The sequence below is a fragment of the Phocoena phocoena genome, chromosome 6 (assembly GCF_963924675.1).
Source record: "Phocoena phocoena chromosome 6, mPhoPho1.1, whole genome shotgun sequence".
Lineage (NCBI taxonomy): Eukaryota > Metazoa > Chordata > Mammalia > Artiodactyla > Phocoenidae > Phocoena > Phocoena phocoena.
The window spans coordinates 93,638,717-93,663,586 of record NC_089224.1 but is presented as its reverse complement, the minus strand read 5'-3'; the positions used below and the strand labels follow the sequence as shown (position 1 = coordinate 93,663,586).

Below are 24,870 nucleotides of genomic sequence, written 5' to 3'. Positions count from 1 at the left end.
TAGGACTCTCATTCTCCATCTCTTGGCTCTGCTTTTTCTGAGTGTTGGCCTTGGTTTTTTCAATGGTAAATAGACTCCCTCTAGTGCTGCGAAGGAAAGTTTCATGTTTTTATTGCCCCAGCCTAGGAACCCCAGGAGCAGTAGCACCTCTTTTCTGTCTTTCTAATTGCTGCAGCAAAAATCCCCATAATGGACCTCACTGACCTTATTGAGTCATGTGTCCACCCCTGAACCAGTCGATTTGAAGGCAAGGGTTTGTGTGGTGTTGGAATGCCCGGATTAGCTGCCCCTGGCCGAGAGCAGGTTGTGGGCTGGGGTCAGCCCCACCTCTAGTGGGCCCTGTGGTGTGCCACCCAACTTCCCATTTAGGACCAAGGCATTCGTTGCCCCACCTGCCGGGAGTAGCAGCAGCTAATGCCTCTCAGCTGAGTCCCTCTGGAAACTGCCCTTAGCCCGAGAGCCACCCCTCCCAGGGTCATCTCTCATCCAATGACGGATGTGTGGGATGCATAAGATCTGCACCCCAACCCCCTTGCCTCAAGCTGGCACAACAGTGAAGGATGCTGGCACAACAGTGAAGGATGATGGCAGCTCAGAGCTCCCCCTGGGGCCATCTGAGGCCTTTATGGCAGCTGCCTCACAGTTCGGTGCCTCCCTCTGCCTAATCCCCAGTTCCTGGACTGCCCTACAGGTGTTGATCTTCACACTCCGCAACAGGCTTTCTGCATGAAAATCTCCATCTCAGAGTCTGTTTCTCTGGGGAACCCAAACTAAGACACCCCCCCAAACCATATGGACTGAAAGGGGAAGATCAGTTCCCTAAAGGAAAACCAGGGTGCTGATACTAGAAGGGGGCCAGGGGGAGTCAAAGAAAAGATCTGCTCTTCAGCTATTATTTTTAATGACTGCATGATATTCCATTGTACAACTGGGTCATAATTTATTTACCTATTGCCCTACTAGTTAACACTGTGGTGGCCACCTTAAACATACAGCGTTGTGGATGTGTTTTATTTCCTTATGATGCATTTCTAAAAGTGGAATTGGTGGATCAAAGAATATAAAAGTTTTTAAAACGTTTCCCTTCTTTATCCTCCAGAAGGTGGTAGCAATTGCTATTTCCACCAGAAGGCTGCCTGTTTCTCTGCACCCTCACAGTTCTGTATTGTGGTTCTTTATCCCTACAAACCTAATAGATGAAAAATGGTGTCTTAAGTCTTTTAGATGTCTTAACTGTTGAGGATGCACATTTCTTCTATTCCTTTTGTGAGCTATGTGTTCAATCTTTGAGGTGTTAAAGAGTTTTTCTTATCTCATGACAAGAGCAGATTAGCAAATTTTAAAGCCCTCTCCCGTGGGCTCCCTCACCACAAAGAACGTATATTCTTGTCAAAACATGAAAGTACACGTTAGAAACATGACTAAATTGGTGACAGAATAGAAAAGTTGTGTGTCAGAAAGATGAGGCAAAGAACTCAGCAAAGATATAGACTGGAAGGATCAGGAAAAGCTCATCTTAGATGGTGAGACCTAGACCTTGGAAACATGTGTCCTGCAGATGGCAGAAAGGAAGGGGGAAAGCAGGGAGAACAGGAGCCCATGCACACGTGGAATGAATTCGTTAATGAATGAAAGAAGGCTCTAGTGAGTAACAGAAAAGTCACAGAAAACCTCATAAGAAACAGGAGTTTGCGGCAAACAGCGGGGTAGCCACGTGGTAAGACATTTTAGGAATATTAATCTGGGATGAGGATAGAAAATGAACTGAAGCTGGGGAGACAAGATGACTTCAATAGTAGTTTTGTCTTTTTGGTGGAGTGGCTGGATCGAGGCCCTAGAGAGGACTGTGCAGGTGGGATGGAGAACAAATTCAAGAGACTAAACCAGTAGGACTTCATTGTAGTTATGAAATGCAAAGGAAAGTGGGCAGAGGCTTCTGAAGCAGAGAATAGGTGAGATCTGATGCCTGTAACAGAAATTAGGAAACAGGACTAGGTTTGAAGGTAGGAGCGAAGAATAAGGATGAGTTTGGCTTAGGAGAAAGTAAGTCTTCAGCTGTACTGCTTCGTGCCTCTAGGCTGCTGAAAATGTTTAGTGGCAGATGTTGATGTGGTAGCTGAAGAAATGAAATGATCTCTAGTTAGAAAAGGGGGCTTTGGGGTTGCCCACTGTGAGGAAACACCCAAGGTGATACTTGTGTGTCAGCCATGAGGTAGCAGAAAAGGACTAGGAGTGTGCCCCATCTCCCTCCTTCATGCCCGATCACACCCACCACCCTGCTTGCTGCTGTATGACTGATTGTGCTTTTCTTGGAGAGAAGTGGTCTGGCTTTGAAAGAAACAGCCAGGTTTTAGCATGCAGCCTCCTGCAGTGATCCATGGACAGGCAGGCTAGGTGCCACTTGTTAACGGAGGGCTGAACATCTGTGCTTTGCTTTATACGTCACCAAAATGTCTTCTCATCCATTATTTTTGCATCGTGGAACTTCAGGGTGGAAAGAGACCTTCAGATAAGGTAGTCCATTCCCAATTTTAGAGACGAGGAAACTAAGGCCCACTAAGAAAAGTGACTTGCCTCGTATCACACAAAGTGGGAGGAAAAGAACTTCCATTTTAGCTTTCAACAGAAGTCACTGCTCACCTGGAGGACTAGAGTCTGTCCCCACAGATGAAGTTATTTCCAGAGCTCTGAAAGGTGAGGCATGGGGACAGAGTATCCTTTCCTCCTCACCCCAGCTAAAATGCACAGATCACCAGTATATTATTTTAGAGAATTTGTTACCCATTTATTTCTTGGTTAAGATAAAAACTTACAAATTTCCACTGCTTCTAAGAGTCTCAGTACTTTTGAGAAATGTCAGTGTCCTTGTAAAGACAAACATTTCATTTGTTTCCCTGTTGTGATCTATAAGTCTTGACTCCTGACATGTATTTTGTCACCCTTTTACTAACAGTAGGTTATTTTTCCAGAAAAGCAGCTTTAAATCACTCTTCTCCATAAAAATAATGATAAAATGGGAAGGTGTTTTTGCTACCTTCAGTTTTCTAAAAAAGAAACAGGGAAACACATTAACAACTATATTTAATGTGACAGAGTATAATGTACCAAAAAAAAATCATTTCACTTCCTTCTACCCATTGCATTATTTTTAGAACTTAATGACTCAGGAGTGAAAGGTTCACCAACAGGTGTGTGGATTCAGCTTCTCTGGAGAGATTTTTACAGGCTGCTTGAGACTTTGAGAGGCAGTGTGACTTAGGGCTACTTGATGTTCTTTTGAGCAGCCATTCCAGGCATGCCTCTGTATCTCACTGGAAGTGTCCCTTCTGTAAACGTAGGCCTTGAACTAGTGAGTAGCAGATTATTCTATTCGCTCTGAAAGTTCTTTCTTTTCTGAGTGGTCATCTCAGCTGCTTCACCTCGTACCCCAGGGTACAACAAGGGGCAGGCGGCTGCTTTTAAGACACACAATTCCAATCCTAAGCAGCATCACTTTTCCACTCTAGCACAGTACTCTGCACAAAGTAAGGGGTTCAAATACCTATTTAAGTAACAAAGAAACAACGGGGTTGTAATCATCACTAAACACTCTATTACCATGGATTTTAACAAACGAGACTCCTGTTCCCTCTGAAGCATTAATATATGCTAGCCATTTTACCCCATCTTACTTAATTCTCATGATAATCCTGTGAAGTAGTTAGTATCCATACTAACTATTAGAGACGAGAAATGAGGTTCAGAGGTTAACCTGCCCAAAGTCAAACTATTCATTGCAGAGCCAGGAACCAAACTTTGGTCTAACCGGCTGCAAAGCCTGAGCCATTCCCCTGCATCCTGCTCCCTCTTCTTGAGGTTATAAAAGGAGACACTGTCAAATGGGAGGAAGTTTCTTCATCCACTAATGAAACTGGGGAGGAGTCTGTAGGAAATCCCATACGTCACTGCTGTAAGACTGTGTGATCCACTCCATACATAATTGTCAAGGATACTCTGAATCCGTTAAGAAACTGATTAAAGTTTATGACAAATCATATAGGCTTTTTACTTAAATACTCATAACATTTCTCAGTTGCAGGCAATCTAATCTCCTTCAGACCCTAAACCTATGTAAATTCACAGGCTTATAGATTTTTAAGTCCTAATTATCTAAAAAGATCCCCTGGGGCTTCCCTGGTGGCACAGTGGTTGAGAGTCCGCCTGCCGATGCAGGGGACACGGGTTCGTGCCCCGGTCCAGGAAGATCCCACATGCCGCAGAGCGGCTGGGCCTGTGAGCCATGGCCGCTGAGCCTGTGCGTCCGGAGCCTGTGCTCCGCAACAGGAGAGGCCACAACAGTGAGAGGCCCGCGTACCGCAAAATAAATAAATAAATAAAAATAAAAAGATCCCCTCATTTCACAGATGAGGAAACCAGAAAGGTTAAATTTGTTTAGCAAATTTTATTTAGTTATCAGGGGCTAGATTTGGCTTTAGCCCATATTTAAATGTGAAGAGTATCACACTTCGTAAATAAAATTAATTATAACTCATCCGGGGCCTTCCCTGGTGGTCCAGTGGATAAGACTCCACGCCCCCAATGCAGGGGGTCTGGGTTCGATCCCTGGCTGGGGAACTAGATCCCACATGCATGCTGCAACTAAGAGTTCACATGTCACAACTAAGAAGTCCGCATGCTGCAGCTAAAAAAGAAAAAGGAATTCATCTGTACACAGCTATTTTGTATCAATACCAACATTTATCTGCCTCAATGGCACAATCATAACTCAACAGAGACCATCTCTGATTTAAAGTCTTTAAGTAGCTAGACCTGTTCATACTAATGTCTAGTAAAAGCTATTTCTCTTTAATTTCCACAGAACTTTCAGTATGGGGCTGGCACACTGGTCCATAATACTAGCTGCGTGTTAGCTTAGCAGTTGGCTTCTACTCAAGGAAATATTTGCAATGTGTGGGTGTTAAAAGTTTCCTGCCATTTCAGTCCAAAAAAATCTCAAAGTAAATAAAACTACTGTTTTTCTAAACATAAATTCAGTAGTACTAAAATAGTTAATTCTATAAACTGAATTATTTTTTCATGTAACATTTTAAATTTCTGTATACCACTTGTAGTGTTTAAAATTCTACTCATGGCCCCTACTTGATAGATGTGTTATGAAACTGCAACCCAGGATTTGTAGAACTTGGAGAATTCATAAAGAAATAAGACCAGTGAGGGAAGGGTCAGTTTTAGAAACTGCTGTGAGGATATCTGACATGAATGTAAGTAACCCTAAGGGTAATTTTAGCACAGACCTCAATTATAGGAAGTGATAATAGAAAGCAATAAGCAGCTATGCTCTATAAACCCCTGAATTCCAAGCAAGGAGGAAATGGTGATAGCCCTAAAATGAAGCACAAGAGAAATTTTCTAACTATAGTGGGGTTCTGGGATCCCCTGCCCAGGATTCTTCTCCAAGTGTTTCTGAAATGGAGAAGCTTTTGGTTCTTTGGTGAGGGATTGGCAGAGTATGGAGATAGTAAAGATACCCAACATATGTGAACGACACTTGTGACACAACTAATTGCCCTTCCTTTCCTCCAGGATTTTGAAGCATAAAGCCATTTTGTTGAGGGAAGGGGAGAAAAGAATCATAGTCCTTCCGTTAAGGAGAGTCCATGCATCTCACCCATACAGTGACCATGATTCCAAAAGACCAACCAAACTTTTACCAAGTGAGCAGGCTGCCAGGAACAATTCCAGAAATAAGACTTCTATATAAAGACAGAAAGAAATACAGCAATCTAGCATATATGCAAAATAATATCCAAAGATACATAGTTTTTATCAGCCAACCTTTATGAATGCTAACATATTCAGTCCTCCTATTTTTCCTTATCACTAGGTTTTTTTGAAATACAGTTAATCATAAATTTATTTGAAATTTTAACAGAAGGGCAAGAGCCTCCATTTCTTTCTGTTCTGCATAACATATGGTACCCACGTCTAATCTTAGGTGATAATGCTGTTGTGTGGCACGGGTGTGGTAACATCTTCACTGGGACAGGGGTTACTGACTGCAACCACAGCACTTTTCAAAGGCATTTACCTATGGTTTAGAGTTGGGCATTTGGGGTTTGAAGCACAGCTTCCTACAATTTAGCACTGTAATTTCTCCACCCTCCCAAAAAAGAATGAATGCATAAAACACTTTCATCTGAAGTTTACAAAAATATAAATATTATATAATTTCAGCTGCAAAAGGCCTTAGTGATAATCTGATCAAACTCCTCCCCTAATTTTCTAATGAGGAATTGAGGCCTTCACTCACAGGCTAAATAACCCACCTCAGGCCTTTTGCTATATTAGCAAGGATGGAACTCTTCCCTCCTGCATCTCTGTATGTGTCACATATTTGGGCTGAGCTCTTGAAAGGACTAGTTTACTTTGAATAGAAACAGATTCTGCATAGCTACTATGCTACACTTTTATGCTATGTCTTTTACAGTTATATAATGCAAAAGCAATACGTTAATCTTTGACTTAAAATGTCATACCAACAAACTTGTGATATATTGCAACCGTTTTATTAATATGATGGACTGGGATATGTCTTTTAACAGGAGTATTGATTCACTACCATGAATGTGTTTCGATACTTTGCTGCAGTATCATACTTGATTCAGTCAAATTATGTGTGAATTACTTTCACTTTCACACGTATAAAACATTTACATTTCATTGTTTGATAGAACAGCACACAGCCATGCACCCCTTCTTTCTGGTTTATATGCATGTAAATATGCTCACATAAAATGTATTTTTCACCACTCAGGGACTTCATAATATATGAACTTTTCATGACACTATTTCTGCTCTTTTTTTTTTTAATTGAAGGGGGGTAAAACAATACTGTGGTACAAAAGACCTTCTTACAAGGTTCTTTCTGGAGAAGTGTTTGAGAATACAGTTATAGTCCTATAATGACTGTAATCAAGATCATCCTACAAGGACATGAAGGTAGATTCACTCTCCTGGAGAGTTTCTGATCTTAGTAAGAATATTATGACTGGGGGGGAGATATTATAAAGACAGTCCAGCAGAAGACTCTCCTAGAGAGATATTTTGAACATAAATCAAACCTATAATGACTGTCATAAAGATGACATGATAGTTGAATCATTTTGCTGAAGAAGTCTGTGTCTAGAAAGACACTCAAAAATGTAATTAAACGCTGTTATAATTTTTATGTTTTGTGAAACTAATAGAGGCCACGAAAGCAGAAAAATGTAGCACTATAACAAAATAAGGAAACACTTTTGAAGAATAAACACTTAACACATAAAATTTTTAAATGGTATCTAATAAATTTTCATGTCAAATTTTTTAACCAAAGATATAAAATTTTTAAATGGCAACTAATAAATCTTCATGTCAAATCTTTTAACAAAATCCACAAATTGATTATAAAAATTGAACAATCATAAATGTCTTATGTATAAAGTTTGAAGGGAAAGTTTAAATTTCTACATTATACTGTTTCATCAAATACTTGAGGAGTTTTAGTTACTGCTGAGGAACAGTCAGTACATTTCTAAAATAATTCAGTTATGAAAATAGTATCACAATGAAGGTTTGGCAGAGTAGCATTCCAGCAATCTTCAGTCATCCACAAACATTAACCGTCCAGGCCCTTCATTCTTCATCCACCTCCTATATCTCTTCCATCTAGGATCATTTGCTAATCTTTTCTTTAGTTCCTCTTCTTGTTCCTGTTTGTAGACCTGTAAGTATAAATAACATAAACTAACTTGACAATCCAAAGAGAAACATTTGTCATTAGCTTTATGGCATGTTTATATTTTTCAAATATAACTTTAGGTAAAAGTTTCCAATGAATGTATTGGTTTGTCTTCTGAAGACCACGCACCTAAGATTACTAAGCAAGTAAGCACTTTAATGTTCAGTGTTAAATAAAAAAGAATAACTTGTGCAAGAACTCGTAATTTTTTTCACTGACTTCTGTAACCTGGAAATACATTCTTTTCCTCCTTGAAATCATATATAAGCTGAGTTTAAAGGGTTTAAACATTTCCTCTCTACGACTAATGTCCAATATTAAAGAGTCAACAGTTTATTTTTCTAACATGGTACTCTGTAAATTTAATAGATGACTTTCAGTTTTGTTGATCCTAACCAAGGAACAAAGTGACCTTATAAATACAGTTGTCTCCAAATTGAACTTACAACTAATTTTATCTTCAATGATAATTATTGGTTTTTCAGAATATTTTTAAAGTTCCCAAAGAAGGTTAAATAAACCACAGAGGTTAAGAACAAAGAACATCTTTCATTTCTATAACCTTTCATGTATATCAGTTGAAGCTAAATGGACAAGTTTTCATAACCAATTTCACAGCCATATCAAATTTCAGAAAGAAATTATTTTACTTCCAAATTTCAGGAAGTAACAACTAAGATAACCTCATGTAATGCCGTGATAATTCAGCCCAGGATAGCACTCTATGACAGACAGAGTTTACTGTATAGTGGGCAGCTTCAACTACTTAAAAGTGAAAACTTATCAAATAATTTAGGAGCTACCATGTTACCTTCCATTTTTATGTTCTTTATAAGTAGGCTGAATATATCTACTTGCCAAATCATTCTGGCAATTCATAGTACAGTTTAACACAACAAATTAGACCATACTGTAAATTTTTAGCATTAGTAAATTAAAGTATTTGAAGTTCATCTTTTGTTTTTTTGTGTGTGTGTGTGGTACGCGGGCCTCTCACTGCCGTGGCCTCTCCCATTGCGGAGCACAGGCTCCGGACGCGCAGGCCCAGCGGCCATGGCTCACGGGCCCAGCTGCTCCGTGGCCTGTGGGATCTTCCCGGACCGGGGCACGAACCCGTGGTCCCCTGCATCGGCAGGCGGACTCTCAACCACTGTGCCACCAGGGAAGCCCCTGAAGTTCATCTTTTAAAAAGACAAATGATAGGTTAAAAACCCACTGTTCCACTACTAAATATAGTCATACAGTCAACAAAAGTAAGATCTTTCTATATTTAACTCTTCGATTTCAGAAATTTGAGCACACTTCTGTGATCTCATCACATACCTAGTTTTAAGTTGGTAAGGAAGGTTACAGTAATTACTCACCTCATAATTCTCCTTTATCCAAAGCTCCCGTTTAAGAAAAGTTTCTTTCTGATGATCTTCTAGACTATCAAACTGAGACTTTGACATCTTCATAGATTTACGTATGATATATAGTCTTTCTTCTTCCCCATATTCTTTGCCTTTGATGTTAAAATTATAGATCCACCGGCAATACCAGACTATATATGAGCACAGGTGAAAGGGAGCTAAGAGAATTTGAAACAGGAGAAGGTCACGGAACTGGGGTTTCTGATAGCCTCCCTTTATATCTATTTTACTTTTTATAATGTTCTTTATGATGTTCTCCTCCTCGTCGCGAATTTCCTCTTTGGACTTTTTGTTCCTGCCCTTCTCTTTGGCTTTTCTCAGCAATCCCTGCTGCTTGGCAATCTCCATGGCTTGGATACGGTACTTGGGCACCGTGGCCAGGTAGCTGATTGCCTTGTTGTAGCTGTTCCACCAGCTGAAAAACTAGAATATTTAACAAAAAAACCTGGGTAATTTTTATTACAAAATTCATCTTGGTGAACACAACCCCCCCACCCCGCTGCCAAAACCTATTCTGATTAAAAACAGGGACCTCAAAAATCTTACTCTGTAAGTTGAAGATACAGTTGAATAATGCCCATGTGGACATGGGATCTCCAGGCCTGATAAGTCAGATAAGCCCTGAGCTGAGCCAAAAAGCCACTGATTCTCCACAGGAGACACCCAGGATCAGAGGATGGATCGGTGGAATCACATCACACCTGTTCATTTCACATCTTTACCATTTGACTCTTCCCTAGATCACAATTAAGAAATCCCTTTTCTTCTATTTTTTTTTTAAGGTTGCAGTCTACTTACTGGAGGAAGAATCGAATGGTAAAACTAGCTGGTGAGGAGTTTCTTTCAAAAAATCCCTGGGTATAGACTCGGGCAACTCTAAACCATCTGCACATACCACAGTAACGCTCGTCACATTCTGAACTGAAAGATTCAAATATGTTTGAACTCTTTACTTATTTGGACAGGAAGACATTAAGTCACTTCATAAATATATTCAACCACAAAGGGTTTTATTATCAGAAAAAGTCCTACTCCTCACATAGTACCTCCACACATTTCAGCTATTTTACTGAATAAATACAGCAGTTGTACCAATAATATCCTGAAATATTATAGTAGCAATCTATTAGGAATAGCAAAAAAAAAAGTGATTAGGTATTACATTATCTAAAACAGAAAAGTAAAGTTGCCCTTCCTCTCCCTGTTGAAAAGGAAACACTACAAAAGCTGATACATTTAAAATATACAGCTTTAGGGCTTCCCTGGTGGTGTAGTGGTTGAGAGTCCGCCTGCCGATGCGGGGAGCACGGGTTCATGCCCCGGTCCGGGAGGATCCCATGTGCCGCAGAGCAGCTGGGCCCGTGAGCCGTGGCCGCTGGGCCTGTGCGTCCGGAGCCTGTGCTCCGCAGCGGGAGAGGCCACAGCGGTGAGAGGCCCGTGTACGGCCAAAAGAAAAAAAATATATATATATACACAGCTTTAGTTTTCAATAGGAATTCTTTTGTCATATCGATTGAATTTCATTTCTGGGAATTAAACTGGAGAAGTAATTCTGAAACTAGTAAATTGCTTCATTCTAGTCACTTGACTTTCTTTTTTCTTCTAGAGGAGGATATGATAGGTGTGGTTAGTTGAGGAATAATAGTAGGGAAAACTCATTTCAGGCTAAACTTGTATTTCTGTGATATTTTAAAACAACATAAAAAGTTACTGTAGCACTTTTAGTCTATTTCAGTGGTTCTCATACTGAGCAGGAGTGCCCTTAGCCGTCATGTGGAAATGTGTGAGACATTTTTGTTTGTTACAGTGATGGCAAGCTCTACACTCCTGGCATTTGGTGAGTAGGTGCCAGGACTTGTTAGGCCATATTAAGGAGTCTGGAATTTTCCCCAAGTTTAATGGAAAATCATTGAAAAGTCCTATGAAGGTAGTTTGGTCCTCGAACAATGCGGGGGGGGCACCACCCTGTTCAGAGTCTGAGTGCAGCGTATGGTTGGCCGTCCGTATGCACGGCTCCTCCCTATCCTCCAATTCAGCCAACCTCAGAAGGTGCACTGCTGCGGGTCAGCACTGCAGTTAGTGAAAAGAATCCGTGTGTAAGTGGACCACTGCAGTTCCAACCCATGTTGTTCAAGGGTCACCTGTAAATGATATGGTCTAGTTGGCATTCACTCTGGCTGTTATATGGAAAATACTCTAGAGGGGGAAAAGAGAAAAATATCTGACTTTTTTGTTTGTTTGGTTTTGACAGTTATATAATGACATTCATGATTTCTTAGATTGCCTGCCAATAAAGATTCCAATGTTATCAATTGGTTAAATAAATATTTTTCTAATATAAAACATTAATCTCACCTGGAAGTAAAATTCTATAAAAAGGTACTTCTAGTTCAGTTTTAACGACTAGCACTAGCCAATGTGCACTCCTGCACATGCACATAGATAAACACATCCATCAATACACACCTGAAACACTGAAATAGCACACACACTGACCAAGATCACAACTCTCACATCCACTTTAGGGGCTAAGCGCCTGCTGTAGTAGTGGTAGTAATGGCTGTAGTACTCTTCTGGGTGATCCAGCATGTAATCATAATCTTTTCGAGTTTCTTCATCCTGTAAAATAACAAGAGATCCAGTTTCATAGGACAGCTCATAAAATGGTCTTAGTTAATAATCTGTTAAAGTCAAATCTAGAATTTTGTAATTATGTAATCAATCTGAATAAAAGAACAAACTGTTAAAATCAAAAAATTTCCCATAATTCCTCAAAGGGACACACAAATTTGTTTCCAGAACTTTAATACTAGGTATAAAGCATAATAAAAAAATTTCCTCAAATTCTTGAGGAGTATTAGTCCTCCTGGAAAAAATAAAAACACTTCAGTAGCAATGAACCATGCCTTTTTAGCCAGTGCTGTGGTGCTAATAAGGATGTTGCCGTGTTCTTATAATTTAAGAGCATGTTGACACCTACTCTCAGTAACTGTTGATAGAAAAAAAAAGAATGTTTATCTCTGTTGTATATATTCACAATCATTTCCCAACCTTGTATAGAAGGTTTTCTTTTGAAAGCAATGATTAAAACAACAAAAAAGTAGACAAAACCAGTCTATGCCCTCAAAATTGAATTATGCTCATCCCAAGGAAACATTGAGACATCGATGCAGTGTAATGGTCAAAGTCTAGCTTTGTGATATCAGGCAAAAATTTTAGCCTCTCTGAGCCTCACTCTTCTTCACTTGTAAATTAGAGATATTAATAGCTGCCCTACTAATTTTACAGGGTTATTTTGTATATCAGATGACATACAGTATACAAAAACAGGTTAAAAATATGTAGTATTCACTATTATAACACATTTTCACAGCCCAGTTCATAAATAAGGTAATATATAGCTCTTTCTTAATCATGCAAACATGTTGAAAAAATTATAGCATTCTGAAATGCTGCTCAAATGGTCACAAATAAAGCATTTCTTAAAACCTTCTCTAATTTTAACCAGTTACTAAAAGGTAATCTTTTACTGAGCTACATAGGTTGAAAAGCTACCAAACTAGGTTATGATTTGCTTTTTTTTTTTAAGCCCACAGGAAACCTATTTTTCAGCTTGTCTTGTTTCCAAAAAAATGTTAAAGACTGAAACTACAGCAAATTCTTTACTCTCTATAAGTGAATACAACATAAACCGTTATGAAAAAAAATCTTTCTTTAACCTAGATGACTTCTTTCTATGATAAATTAATTATTCAACATACATAAAGTTGCAGATTATTAGCTCAACATTTCAAAATCTGCACTTAGTGCTTTGTTACCACAGAGGCGCTGGGGTCTGTTCAGGGCCTCCTCCCGAGTCCTCCAATATGCTGTTTCTTAGATTTAAAATAAGAAGTTTGCTAATGATAAATCTTTCCTGTACCCATTAATATCATTATATATTTTCTATTAAGAATTCTGAATTTGAATGAGCACATTCTCAGTAACAGTTCTTTTTTTAAAAAAATAAATTTATTTATTTTTAATTTAATTTTATTTTTGGCTTCGTTGGGTCTCTGTTGCTGTGTGCAGGCTTTCTCTAGTTATGGTGAGTGGGCTTTCTCTAGTTATGGCGAGCGGGGGCTACTCTTCGTTGCAGTGCGCAGGCTTCTCATCGCGGTGGCTTCTCTTGTTGCAGAGCACGGCCTCTCGGTGCGCGGGCTTCAGTAGTTGTGGCTCACAGGCTCAGTAGTTGTGGCGCACAGGCTTGGTTGCTCCACGGCATGTGGGATCTTCCCGGACCAGGGCTCGAACCCGTGTCCCCTGCATTGGCAGGCGGATTCTTAACCACTGCGCCACCAGGGAAGCCCTCAGTAACATTTCTTATGCTCATTACATTCAAAATATTTTTTACCTCTGACTAGAATTTGAAGCTAGATGAAGTAGTATCTAGTATAATTAGATGTAAATATATTTAAAGTCTATTCCATGGCACTGTATGGAGGGCCAATATGCGAATCATCTATTATATAAGGAAAGCTGAGCTCAGGCTGATATTATTTTCAAATTCACTCCTTGTATGTTCTCTTCCATTAGAAAAGACTTTCTTGGGAGTTCCCTGGTGGCCTACTGGTTAGGATTCCAGCCTTTCACTGCCGTGGCCTGGGTTCAACCCCTGGTAGGGGAACTGAGATCCCGCAAGCTGCGTGCCACACGCCTCAACTGTCAATCCATTCCTCCTATAAACCATCATCATATTCTAGAGTTTCTAACCGAAAGAGGGTAAAATGTTACAGGTCATACAGATAGCTCTGAAGACTAAAGCCTATGTCCCTTGATGTATTTCATTCTGAGTACTTCAAGACATCCTTTGAGAATTTTTCCATTCTCCCTCCATTTTTTTGCCCTTTTGGCTAATTTTATAGATATGCTCTGCTTCTGGCCTGAATTCGTTGCCTTTTATACTCAGCGTCCCAATCTTGGCAGATGCTTTTTGAAATGTATTTCTTCAAACACGATTCTTCTCCTTGCTCCAACTAGATTACAAGTAGTTTTGAAACTAACTGCCCCCCTGAGATGAGATTCCTACAGTCCTCCAGCATCACTATCTCTGCACAGTCCATTGCCCATTCTGTCTGTACTCCTCCTGGTTGAAGTATACAGCAAGATCTGTGAGTGTCACTGAAATCTGCTCTGTGAATGTCATGCGTCTAGTGGCTGTTCTCTCCTTTGTTCTCTTATCTTAGTGAAGGTCACAGTCCACAGAATGCAGATATCCTTCTTCAAGTTTTTCACCCATATCTTCCCCCAGAGTCACCATCTTCTCACTGGTCCCTAGATTTGTGACAGAGCTTCATTTAACAGGATGGTCAGCTAATGCTCCAGTACCAGCAACTCCAAAATTTATACCTTATGTCTAGCCTCTCTACTGTAACCAGAGCCTGTAGGGTCTATTCAGGGCCCTCTGTAATGAGTCCTCAAACTACCTCATCCCTGTAAAAGGTTTCAGGGTCAAGTCTGACTTCTCTTAGAATGGTTTTCTTTTCCTTGGGGCCACCATAATTTCATGACCCTGTTTTGGTCATGATTAGAGACAAGAAGGTCTGCGATCTCCTTGTTACAGCGTTTATTCAGCCATAGTCTTCTTTCTTTAATGTGTTTAAAGCTTTCTCTCCAGAATGAAGAAAATGGATTTTAGGCTTAGGCATGCATAATACACTTTACAAGGTTGTTCAAGGTTGGCACAAATTGAAGAGTTAGGGATTCTCAACAATCTAAGTCAAAGTCCTACTCTTCAGTAGCCTACTAAGTTTAGAATCAACCTAATAAGAACACAGGATACCAGGAATATTAGCAAAAAAGAAAAGACAGACTGGGACCCAATTAGAGAGTTTCACGTACATTCTTACATATTTTTATTTTTAATACCATATATATTTTTTTTCCTACCCATCTTGGGACTAAAGTAGCCTCACAGTTTTTTTGTTTGTTCTGTCCAATGCTTCCCACTGTCTAGTAAGGTAAGTTCAATTTTCCTTGTCATGCAACAAGGCCTCCATAACTGACCCAAACTTACCTACTTAAGAAACATCTTATCACTCTCCCTTCTTTTGCCCATAGCAAACATTCAGATAGCAATTTCTGGAATTTGGTGTGTTCTTCAAGTACAGCATGCTCTTTTATATCTATGACTGAACAGATAATTCACTTTAACTCAAATGCCCATGCCTTTCTTCCAACCTCATGTGCTCCTATTAATCCTTTAGAACATAAACATTAGTAGACAGATTTAGACCACTCTTATTACACTTATTACTTATTTATTATAGCACTTATCACATTGTAATCATCAGTTTTTTTCTTTTCCTTGAATGAGAACTTCTAGAAGGCAGGTAGGGTGATTCCTTAATCTCTGTATATCCAAGGCCTAGCACAGTGCCTGGCATTCAATAAATATCATTTCAAAACTGAATGAAATTTTGTAAAGGCTCTCCCTCACTCTAGACATCTCTCCAGCCACACAGGTCTCCATCTCACCAGGAAGGCGAGACGGGTGATTAGACCACAAAAACTTGGACTTGGCAGAAATGACTGCTTGATTTCATAGCTTATGAAGATACACTAATGTGGCTAAAATAGCTTAAACCTTAAAACAGTGTAATATCTTACCTTTCAATAAGGTAGTACTTTTTCTTTCAGCAATTTTGTGGATCTTAAGGTCCCAGGGTCAGGAGATTCCAACTTCTTTCCAAAACCAAAACCTTTATACTTGTTTCTTCCTCCTCTCTGTCCTGAGCCTTGACAAGCAGGGCAATAAGCTCCTTGTTTCTAATCTCTACAGGAAAAAATGGTGCTTCTGCTGGTGTCCACTCCACTCCCAATCCTCTTGGGCATATGCAGGAGGACTGGAACATAACCACCAATATCTAGATCAAAAGTGAACAAGAGGAAACCCACAAGCAAAGAAAGCACTGAATCCTTCCTTCTCTTATGAAAATGATCATTCCCCCCTCCCCAGAGGCAAAAATATATTATGTTCTTGTCCTTGAAAGAAATAATGAATTGTTTGATTTCAATAAACATAAATTGCAATAATTAGATATTGCAGCCAGGTTCACATTAAAAATCTTTGATTATACAAATAATAGAAACCATTTAGAATGGCAAAGGCCAAGAATCAATAATATATGAAAATATAGTAATAGTTTGTTCATTCTTAAATATATATAGTAATCCTGTTTTTAAGAGAAATACACATACAAATGATCCTTTAAAAAAATAACATCTGTTCCCCTAAATTTCTTTCCAGGCCATTACACCCTACTAAAGAGGAAGAAAGTTAACTGCTCTGAGTTTTCATTTCTCTTCCTGTTCCCTACCCACCAGCCACTCGTGCAACTATCTTCTACGTCTTCTCTTCTCAGTCTACACGTGGTTATAGCAACTTCCATCATTTGCAGTATCACCTATATATCATATACGAGTGACACTCAGATCTGTTCTCCCTGCTCCTACTATTTTCAGGTACCTCCTGAACATTCCCTAAATGTAACATAAATATCTCAAATTCAACATGCTCAAAACCCACATCTGCTCCTGTGTCTCAGTTAACGGTATTGCCATCTGCTTGGTTACCTGAGCTTTAAAAAACCTTAGTTATTTTCAGTTCAGAAAATAGTTATGCAGGGCCTTAAGCCATGTGCCGAGCACAAAGGAGGATTAAAAAAACAAATAAATTAAGGACCTAGCCTCAGTAACTCTCCCATCTACAAGAAGAATCTAGCAGGCAAGAAGAGCACAATTCAATGTACTAAGGACTAAATGTGCCTGAGACCACTGGTAATGGGATTCACAGAAGACATGAAATGAGTGCTAGATCCTAAAAGCAAGTAAGATGTGGTAAAATTTGTTCCAGGCAAGGGGAACAGCAAGTGTTAAGGTACAGAAGCATCAGTGTATAGAACAGATTCAGTGAAGCTTAAGCACTGGGGAAGTTTAGGGAAGAAAGGAGCAGTAAATGTGGCCAGGAAGATAAGTTTGGATAAGAACCACAGGGGATCTTATATGCCATGCTAAAGTGTTAGGGTGTTACTGTCTGTGCTATTCAAACATAACGTGTTTTCAAGTATGAGAAAAATAAATAGCATTGAGTAGAAGTATATATTTTTGGACGATAACTCTGATAGTATTGTAAAGAAAGGAATGAGGGAGAAACAGATTTTAGACACTAAGAAGTAGAACAAATAGGACTTAGTGATTAAAGGGGCACAGGAATCAATCATGTTAAGCATGATACTGATGTTTCTAATTATAGTCACTGTGTGAACCATGTTATTCTAAGAATAAAGGAAGAGGACAGCAAGTGTGGAGAAGATGCAGGGGAAAATTGTGGAAGATTTTGAAGTGGGGAGGAAAGAAAATTACTGGATAGCTTTTCAGTGTCTGGAGCCTCCAAGGATTATCTTTTCCTGTAGGAGGGGTGTGCCTTTATTTGTCTTTGAAAAGTCTATTTTAACTTTGTAGAGAAAGAAGTAACTTGTGGAAAACTGGAAGTAATGCAAATAATTCTTATTCACAAAAAGACAAATTGTGACCAGTGGAATTAAGGCAACTGATAACTGCCTTGTCATATTGGCCAGTATTATAGGCATTTCAGCACTCCTTGTCTTGACTGTAAACTGTGTGGCACTTTTTCTCTTTTGAACCAGTTTTAATATCTTACTGGTTCCCTCATTAATTAATGAGTTAAATAAAATCTTTGACATGTGTTTATTTTGTATTTGTACAAGAGTCAAGCTCTTTTAAAATGTATGCTTTAACAAAGAAAACAGGATTAGTTTCATGTGTAATTTTGGGTACCTGTGCTACAAATGAGAGACAATTGAAAAATATGAACCTAGAGAATACACGGATTTCAGGGTTGTCAAGGATGTAGTTGAGTTTCATCAGGACGAGCTTAGAAAATAAAAAGAAGAGTACCCAAAGGACAGGACTCTAAAGAAATGCAATGTTTACAGTGAAGGCAGAGGAAAAGAAATACAGACTAAAAGAAATGGCTAGAAAGCTTGGAGAAAGGGGAGAGAATTACATGAAGGGAGTCAAGGGAGAACAGGTTAAAGAACTACGTAGTCAACATCAAATGCCACAAATAGTTCCAAAAGGAAGAGCAGCCCTCTGATCTGATGCTTAGAGCATCACTGTTCATCTTAGGAAGAACAGCTCCAGAACGTGTGCTGATGCACATGTCAGTCTATGACAGTTTAAATGAAAGGAGGACGAGGAAGTAAGGATAGCCAACAATGAGGAAAGAAGAAAAATGTGACCATAGCTTTAAAAGAAGCAAAATTAAGGAATGAGAAATGAACCAAATAAGAGATTCTTAAGTTACCAAAGAGGAATGATGAGATTCCAGAAGACTAAGATGGAAATAAAATGAGTTCAGCCAAGAATACCTTCCTGCCTTCCCCCAACCCATCTTCCATATTGTTCCCAGAACTTTCTTTCTGAAACAGACATCAGATTGTGTTACTTATGCACTTTAAAACCTGTGGTAACTCTTCAATACATCAGGTTCACATGCCTGAACACAGCTTAAAGGGTCGATCCCAAACTATTTCCAGTCTCCTGAAACATTCTCCCTACCATGCACCTGACTGGCTTCTAACCTAGAAACAGTAGATCCCCTACAGTCTCTAAAAATACAGTAAGGGTCTTTGTGCTGTGACTATCTCAGAATATTCTTTTTACCCATGATAAATTCGCACAAGCAAAATTAAAACGTCAAGTGCTTAGTTTCTGGCTAGAATTATATCAACTCAGTCGTTTTTGTGTTACTCAAAAAAGCTCTGATGGGTTGTTGATACCATCATGTGTCAGGTAGTCACAGCACTAGATTTAAACAAAGCACTAGGTATAATCAACCTTGGCCATAAGTAGGGAATAACAGGTGAAATTTTAAGGGATGAGTAAAAAATGAAAAACACTTATGGGTTCATAGCAGAAATAGCACATGTGGCACATAAGGTACCACACCCTTCTTCTGGGCCCATGGGAGAACAGTTTAACATGTCATCTTTTCCACTAAACCCAGACAAGGCCCCCAAATTTACAAGTGTTACATGGAGTCGAGACCAGTTACAGTTGGCACATGAAATGAAAATTATCTGCCATCAAGCTGACTTAACTTGGCTGTGTATCAGCCTCACAACTGTGATAGAAATTTACGTCATTTCTATTAGTTTTATGAATACCCAATTATTATGAATGAATGATTAAAATCTGGATCGATGCTGGAAAAGAAAAATAGTAATAGCAATAAGTGCAGTTAATTTTTTTCCTCCAGAACGAAGAGTTCCAGGGAAAAGCATAATAGAAGTGATCCTATATCTCATTCCTGGAACCAGCCTTGCACACTCATGACTCTATGTTTTCGTGGATCAAGACTTTTCTCTATCAGAAATGTCCCTCCACAATCCTTGGGGATTGTTCTAGATCCAGATCAAAGAGTGCATTCTTCTCCAATCCCCTGAGAAGAAATAATTGTGTTCTCTCAGTGCTGCAATATAATCTACACGTTTTTATTATATAACTTAGATAAATAATAACCAAACAATAAGTATCTGTATCCTTCTTACATTAAAAGCTTAAAGGCAGGAACTGTGCCTTTTTCATTGTTATGGTCTCCTCCCCCAGCACCTATGTCAGTACCAGTGAGAGAAAGGGTTAAGCGAATATACAAAGGGAGAACAATAAACAGTAACCATAACAGGGCAGGAAGTTCATAATCCCCTTTTTGTCAAATCATTCTTAAGTGCTAAAGCCCTGCCACATCAACCAGACTGGCAAAAAGAAACTGATGTGTTCCTGTGACTTTCTTGCCAAGACAAGGCTGGAGGAGCACAAGGCTCTCTCTACACATCCGTTCAATTTATCAGATAACCTGCACGCCAGTAATACCTCCAAGACCTTTTCTATGTTCTTCTCTCATGATCTTGCAAAATGCTGTCAACTCTACCATTTTCTACCAATTGCAGTTTTTCTAAGTGCGTCCTTACCACCTGTTTCCTCATCTGCTTATTTCTATGCCATCCTTCTCATTTTATCTAATTCATCCAGTTTGTATCTATATCAAAAATAATTAATGTTCTCAAAAACCCTGAGAAAATAATTTCTCCTTAAAAACAGAAGTATAATTTTTCTCTCATGCAGGAATTTTTCATTCATACCCATCCAATCTACTTTATCTGTACCACTCTTTAAGACTACAATTAATTTGGGGTAAAATGTCAAAGTAGGCTTCACATAACTATGTCAAAACGCCAGAAATCCACTTTCGATTTCCATCCTATCTGAATCTATCTCCAGATAGGAGTTTTTATTTTACAAGCATTCATTATCTATGTGCCAGACACTGTGCTAGGTGCCATGGATATACATGCAAAAATGAAGTTTAGTGGAGAGGGGAGAAGGGCTACTCAGGATTTACAGTGCAGTGTGATAAGTGCTATATCCACATAAAAAGATCCAATGTTGACACAGCGAGTGAGAGTCTGTTTACTTAACTTCCAAAGTCCATGTGTCCCTGAATCCCCAGTAGTCAAATACACTCAATAGTTATTTCACCAGCTTAACTCATATTATGAAACAAATATAAAGCAGTGTGTGAAATCATAATGGTTTCAAGTCCTGCTGAGATCTAGAGGTTTAAGTTATTTCAGAACATGAACTAAGCATGACTTGGTAAAAGCATCTGACAGGTCCCTTTGCCTTCCATTATTACCCGTCCTTCTTTTTCTGGTTTTTCTCAATCTCTCTATTCACAGGTAGAATCTCTGTTGCTATGAAAACAATGACCAACTGTGATAATATCTCCTTGTCTGACCAACTGCATTTAAATTATGTCAGTATCCTTATTTTTTAACAATTTCCATCTAAAAAAACTCTCTCTCAAAGCGCATTTATTTAACCAAGACAACTTCAGAGTCATAAATCCACTATATCTTACACAAATATAATTCTCATTTTGGTTATTCAGAGATGCTTGGTTGTTATAAGTTTTGATGGAACACCATTGTAAGATTATAATGAGGATATAATATAGCTTTTTATATCATACATGTTAAAAATGCTAAGAGACTTGAACACACCAAGAATAAGAAATTAAGAAGGTTATCAAAAAATTATGGGGAGAGAAAAAAGCTCCTGGCTCCAATGAATTTACAACTAATTTATTTCAGATTTCACAAAAGAAACAATTTCTGTTAGATACACTGTTCCAGAGATGGAATCTACCTGGGCATTCTACAAAGCAAATATAGAATCAACTTTTCCCTTCATATGCCAGCAATAACTGAACATGGCTGTGAAGGAGGACACAGTCTTCCCAAGGCCCTCCCTCCTTTTCAGCTCTCACAGGGTTTATTGCTATTCTTTATGGAGCAATATATAGTGTATAACAAAAAGAGCAAATAGAAATGAAATGCGGTCCCAGGTCTGCAGTTGCTGCCCCCATGAGATGATATATGGAATTTCAGGTAGGCTTCTGTGGCTCGTCTTCATTCCAGAGCCACTGGAACTTATCAGCTTCTCCCACTATTCTATCTGACCTGCTCGTAGTAAAGGCCAGGTGGACCTCTTATCCCTCACAAGCCCTCTTTCCAGTCTGTGGATATAATCCAAGCAAAACAGTGGTTGCATCCCTGTTGCCTCAAGGGGATGACCCCAGTTTATCATATCTCTGCATTACCCAGAAATGATATCTTCCGGCAACCTTCTCACAATTCTCCATTATGACAGCAATAAAATCAGACCACCCTGTTTGTTTTTAATAACTTCTTCCACACATGGCAAGTCAAAGTCCTCTTCCTTATTCCAGGAGAGAGCATCTTCAATGAAGTTTTTTAAAAAGTTTCTGAAGGTGTTCCATTTGGAAGTGGAACCCCTGTCTATCTCTATAAATTTAACATGGGAGTTTTCATAGAGCCCAACTAAGTCTGATTTCCATGGGTCCAAACCAAGCCCAGACACCCCTTTTCTCTCACAGATAATTTCCATTCTCCTGCAGTAATAATGAGTGGGGTTGGGGAAGCTATAGAACACTCTCTCCCACCCTCCATCAGTGCAACTACAATTCTAGTTTCCTGTTTGGAGGCATTTGCAGCTACCACAAACCTGTCCCAATCAAGAGTAAGTGTTACTTTCTCCAGACATACTAGTTTTTAACTGCTTCAAAGTTCCTTGTTCTTGAGTGGACACATTATTTTATTGAGCTTTTTATTAGCTGACAAATCAGTGCTAAACTCGTAGCAGCATTTAGAGGCAACCATTACAGCCAGATCAGCCTCTGAATTTGTCTCTTCGAGAAAATGGCAAGAATATTTAGAGTCCTGGGATTCCTCCCGGCCAGATTTTCTATAGTCTGTATTTACTATCATGCTCACCATTTTCATGCCAAATCTCCCCATCTCCAACCCCAGCAGAAGGGAACAGTTGCCACTGTTTCTGCTGCCTCTCTTCTGGAAGTTCTCCACCTGCCCAGTGCTCCCTCTTGTGCCACGAGGGCTTTGGAGGACCAGTGGCAGGCCTTCTGGATGGCCGTCTGGACCACTATCTTTCCTCACTGCAGAAAAGCAGACTGGAGCTTCACATGCTGGGCTGCCCTGAATGAAGTTCTTTCCCATCTTTCTGAAGTCTTTCCTCAATCACTCTCTATCCCAAATAATAGGCAACCAAGCCCTCTGGCCTCAGCACTTTCCCAAACCCCCCATTCCTCAGTTAACTGCCAATAAAAATTACAATCTCACCAATGCTGGTAAGGATTTAGTGAATTTTATGACTCCATATTATCCAAACTGCTCTGGAAAGTAAGCCATTAACTCCCTGACTCAGTGTTTTCAGCTCTGGAAATCTAACCTGGAAAAATAATCCATGCTTAAATTATAGCATACCCACTCAAAGTAGTCATTAAAAGCAGACGATACAGCAACATGGAAAACTCTGCCTCAAAAAGAAAAGAAAAAGCTAGAAAAAAGTACCCTACAACTGCAACTGCTGTTGCATTAGCATGATGGGGCCCTTGAAGCAGTAACACTTCCACCAAATATGTTTTGTACTTAGTGATTTCTTATGGTTTGCTTTTCCCAGCAGTAGAAGAAAACAGGATCAAGCTAAATCTCCCCATCCCCACAAGACTCAATAAAACCTTTGGCAAATGACTACACATATACTCACAAATATTTCCTACTAGAAATTCTCAGTCTTGAAACCCAAGTCATTAAGCACCTATTTGCAGGTCCTGTATAGGGGGTTACTCATTCATCATTTAACCTCATAACAACCCGTGGAGCAGGCATCATGGCCTTAATTGTGTCTGCGAAGAAACAGGTACTCTGACCTATTAAGTCACTATCCAAGGTCATACAGGGGTGTTCAGAGCCGGAGTCAAACATCCGGTGTTCTTCTTAGTATTTTTCTACATCCTTAAACCCAAGCTAAATGTCACAATTAATACCATCCCCAGAAACCAAGTTTCTGTCAACTCAAATTCGGGCGATCTCACTGTCACTGGAGCCCTTTCCTGTGTTCTATCACAGATCTTGGTAATAATAATCACCCTGCTTTCCGAGAGTGAGCTGCACGTTATTAAAACATCTTCACTAAATCGTAAGAAACCCAAAGCTTTGCATAAAAAAGACTGTAACAAAAAGGAGGGGGCTGGCTGCCCTCCAAGACCGAGGGGGTTCCCATCTTTGTCAGTGGGCCATATGCGCTCTCTCACGTGGGGAAGCGCGAGCGTCCTAAGGGTGGTGGCGGTGGTCGCGCCCGGCGCCGGAGTCACAGGGAGCCTCGCTCCACGGGCCAGGGGCCGAAGGGGCCACGCCGCTCCCTTCGCCAGCGGGTCCTCGCAGCCCATCCGCGCCCCCAGGCTTACCTTAAGAGTCTCGTAGGCGGTGGCCACCAGCAGGAAGGCCTCCTCAGCGCTCTGCGGCGTCCGTCCGGGGCCCTCGTCGCCGGGCTCTGGCCGGTAGCGGTCGGGGTGGTAGCGCCGAGCCAGCTGGCGGTAGGCCCGCGCGATCTCCGCCTTGCCTGCCGTGCGGCTCACCCCCAGCACCTCGTAGCAGTCCCGCGTGCCGCAGTAGAGCCCTTCCACCAGGGCCGCCGCGGGCCGCGGCAGCAGCACCGCCAGCAGCAGGGGCGGCAGCAGCACCAACCAGCCCCGGCCGGTAGCGCCGGCTCCCCGGCGCGGAGCGATCGGCGTCGCCATCCCGGCTGGGCCACGGCTCCACTAGCCCAGCCGCACCCCGGCACTCCACCGCGCGCCCGGCTGGGCTGCTGGACCCAGAGCCACGTCAGCACGCGGCGCCTCCACGCAGGCGCACAGGGCGCGGCTGCTTCAGCCACTTCCGTCACGACCGTTGCTAGGGGAGCAGCGGGACGCCTCAGCCGCTCGGCTGCTTCCGCTTTGTCTGTGAACGCGTTCCTAGTCCCAGCGGCCAGAGGATTTGTCCTCAGGTGGACGGACCTAAAGGATGTCTCTGTGTCTGAGGTGCACTTAACCAGTGTATGCAGAGTGCTTTACTGTCCACAGTGCCCTTCCCAGGCAGTCTTTTAGGCATCATGACTTCGTTTGCTGCCATTGGTTGGTAGTCTGGCCCTCTTGCCCTCTGGTTATCAGCCTCAAGATGTGTGCCCAGGGTTTAA

At 40.5% G+C, this 24,870-nt stretch overlaps 1 protein-coding gene across 1 annotated transcript; it reads right to left on the bottom strand.

Moving 5' to 3' along the window:
* Positions 1–7,339: 7,339 nt before the first annotated feature.
* On the bottom strand, positions 7,340–24,495 carry DNAJC25 (DnaJ heat shock protein family (Hsp40) member C25). The gene is made up of 4 exons (XM_065879367.1): positions 24,101–24,495; positions 11,659–11,811; positions 9,145–9,615; positions 7,340–7,763 (listed from the first exon to the last, which is right to left on the bottom strand). Exons 1-4 carry the CDS (start codon positions 24,431–24,433, stop codon positions 7,641–7,643), a joined length of 1,080 nt encoding a protein of 359 aa, XP_065735439.1. The 5' UTR covers positions 24,434–24,495; the 3' UTR covers positions 7,340–7,640.
* Between the last annotated feature and the right edge of the window lie 375 nt (positions 24,496–24,870).

Coding starts and splice junctions, on each gene's coding strand:
- DNAJC25 (XM_065879367.1), bottom strand. CDS start 24,433: ATGGCGACGCCGATCGCTCCGCGCCGGGGAGCCGGCGCTACCGGCCGG. Junction 11,812..24,100: donor CCGCCTACGAGACTCTTAAG/GTAAGCCTGGGG, acceptor GTTATTTTACAG/GATGAAGAAACTCGAAAAGA. Junction 7,764..9,144: donor GGATAAAGGAGAATTATGAG/GTGAGTAATTAC, acceptor TTATACTTACAG/GTCTACAAACAGGAACAAGA.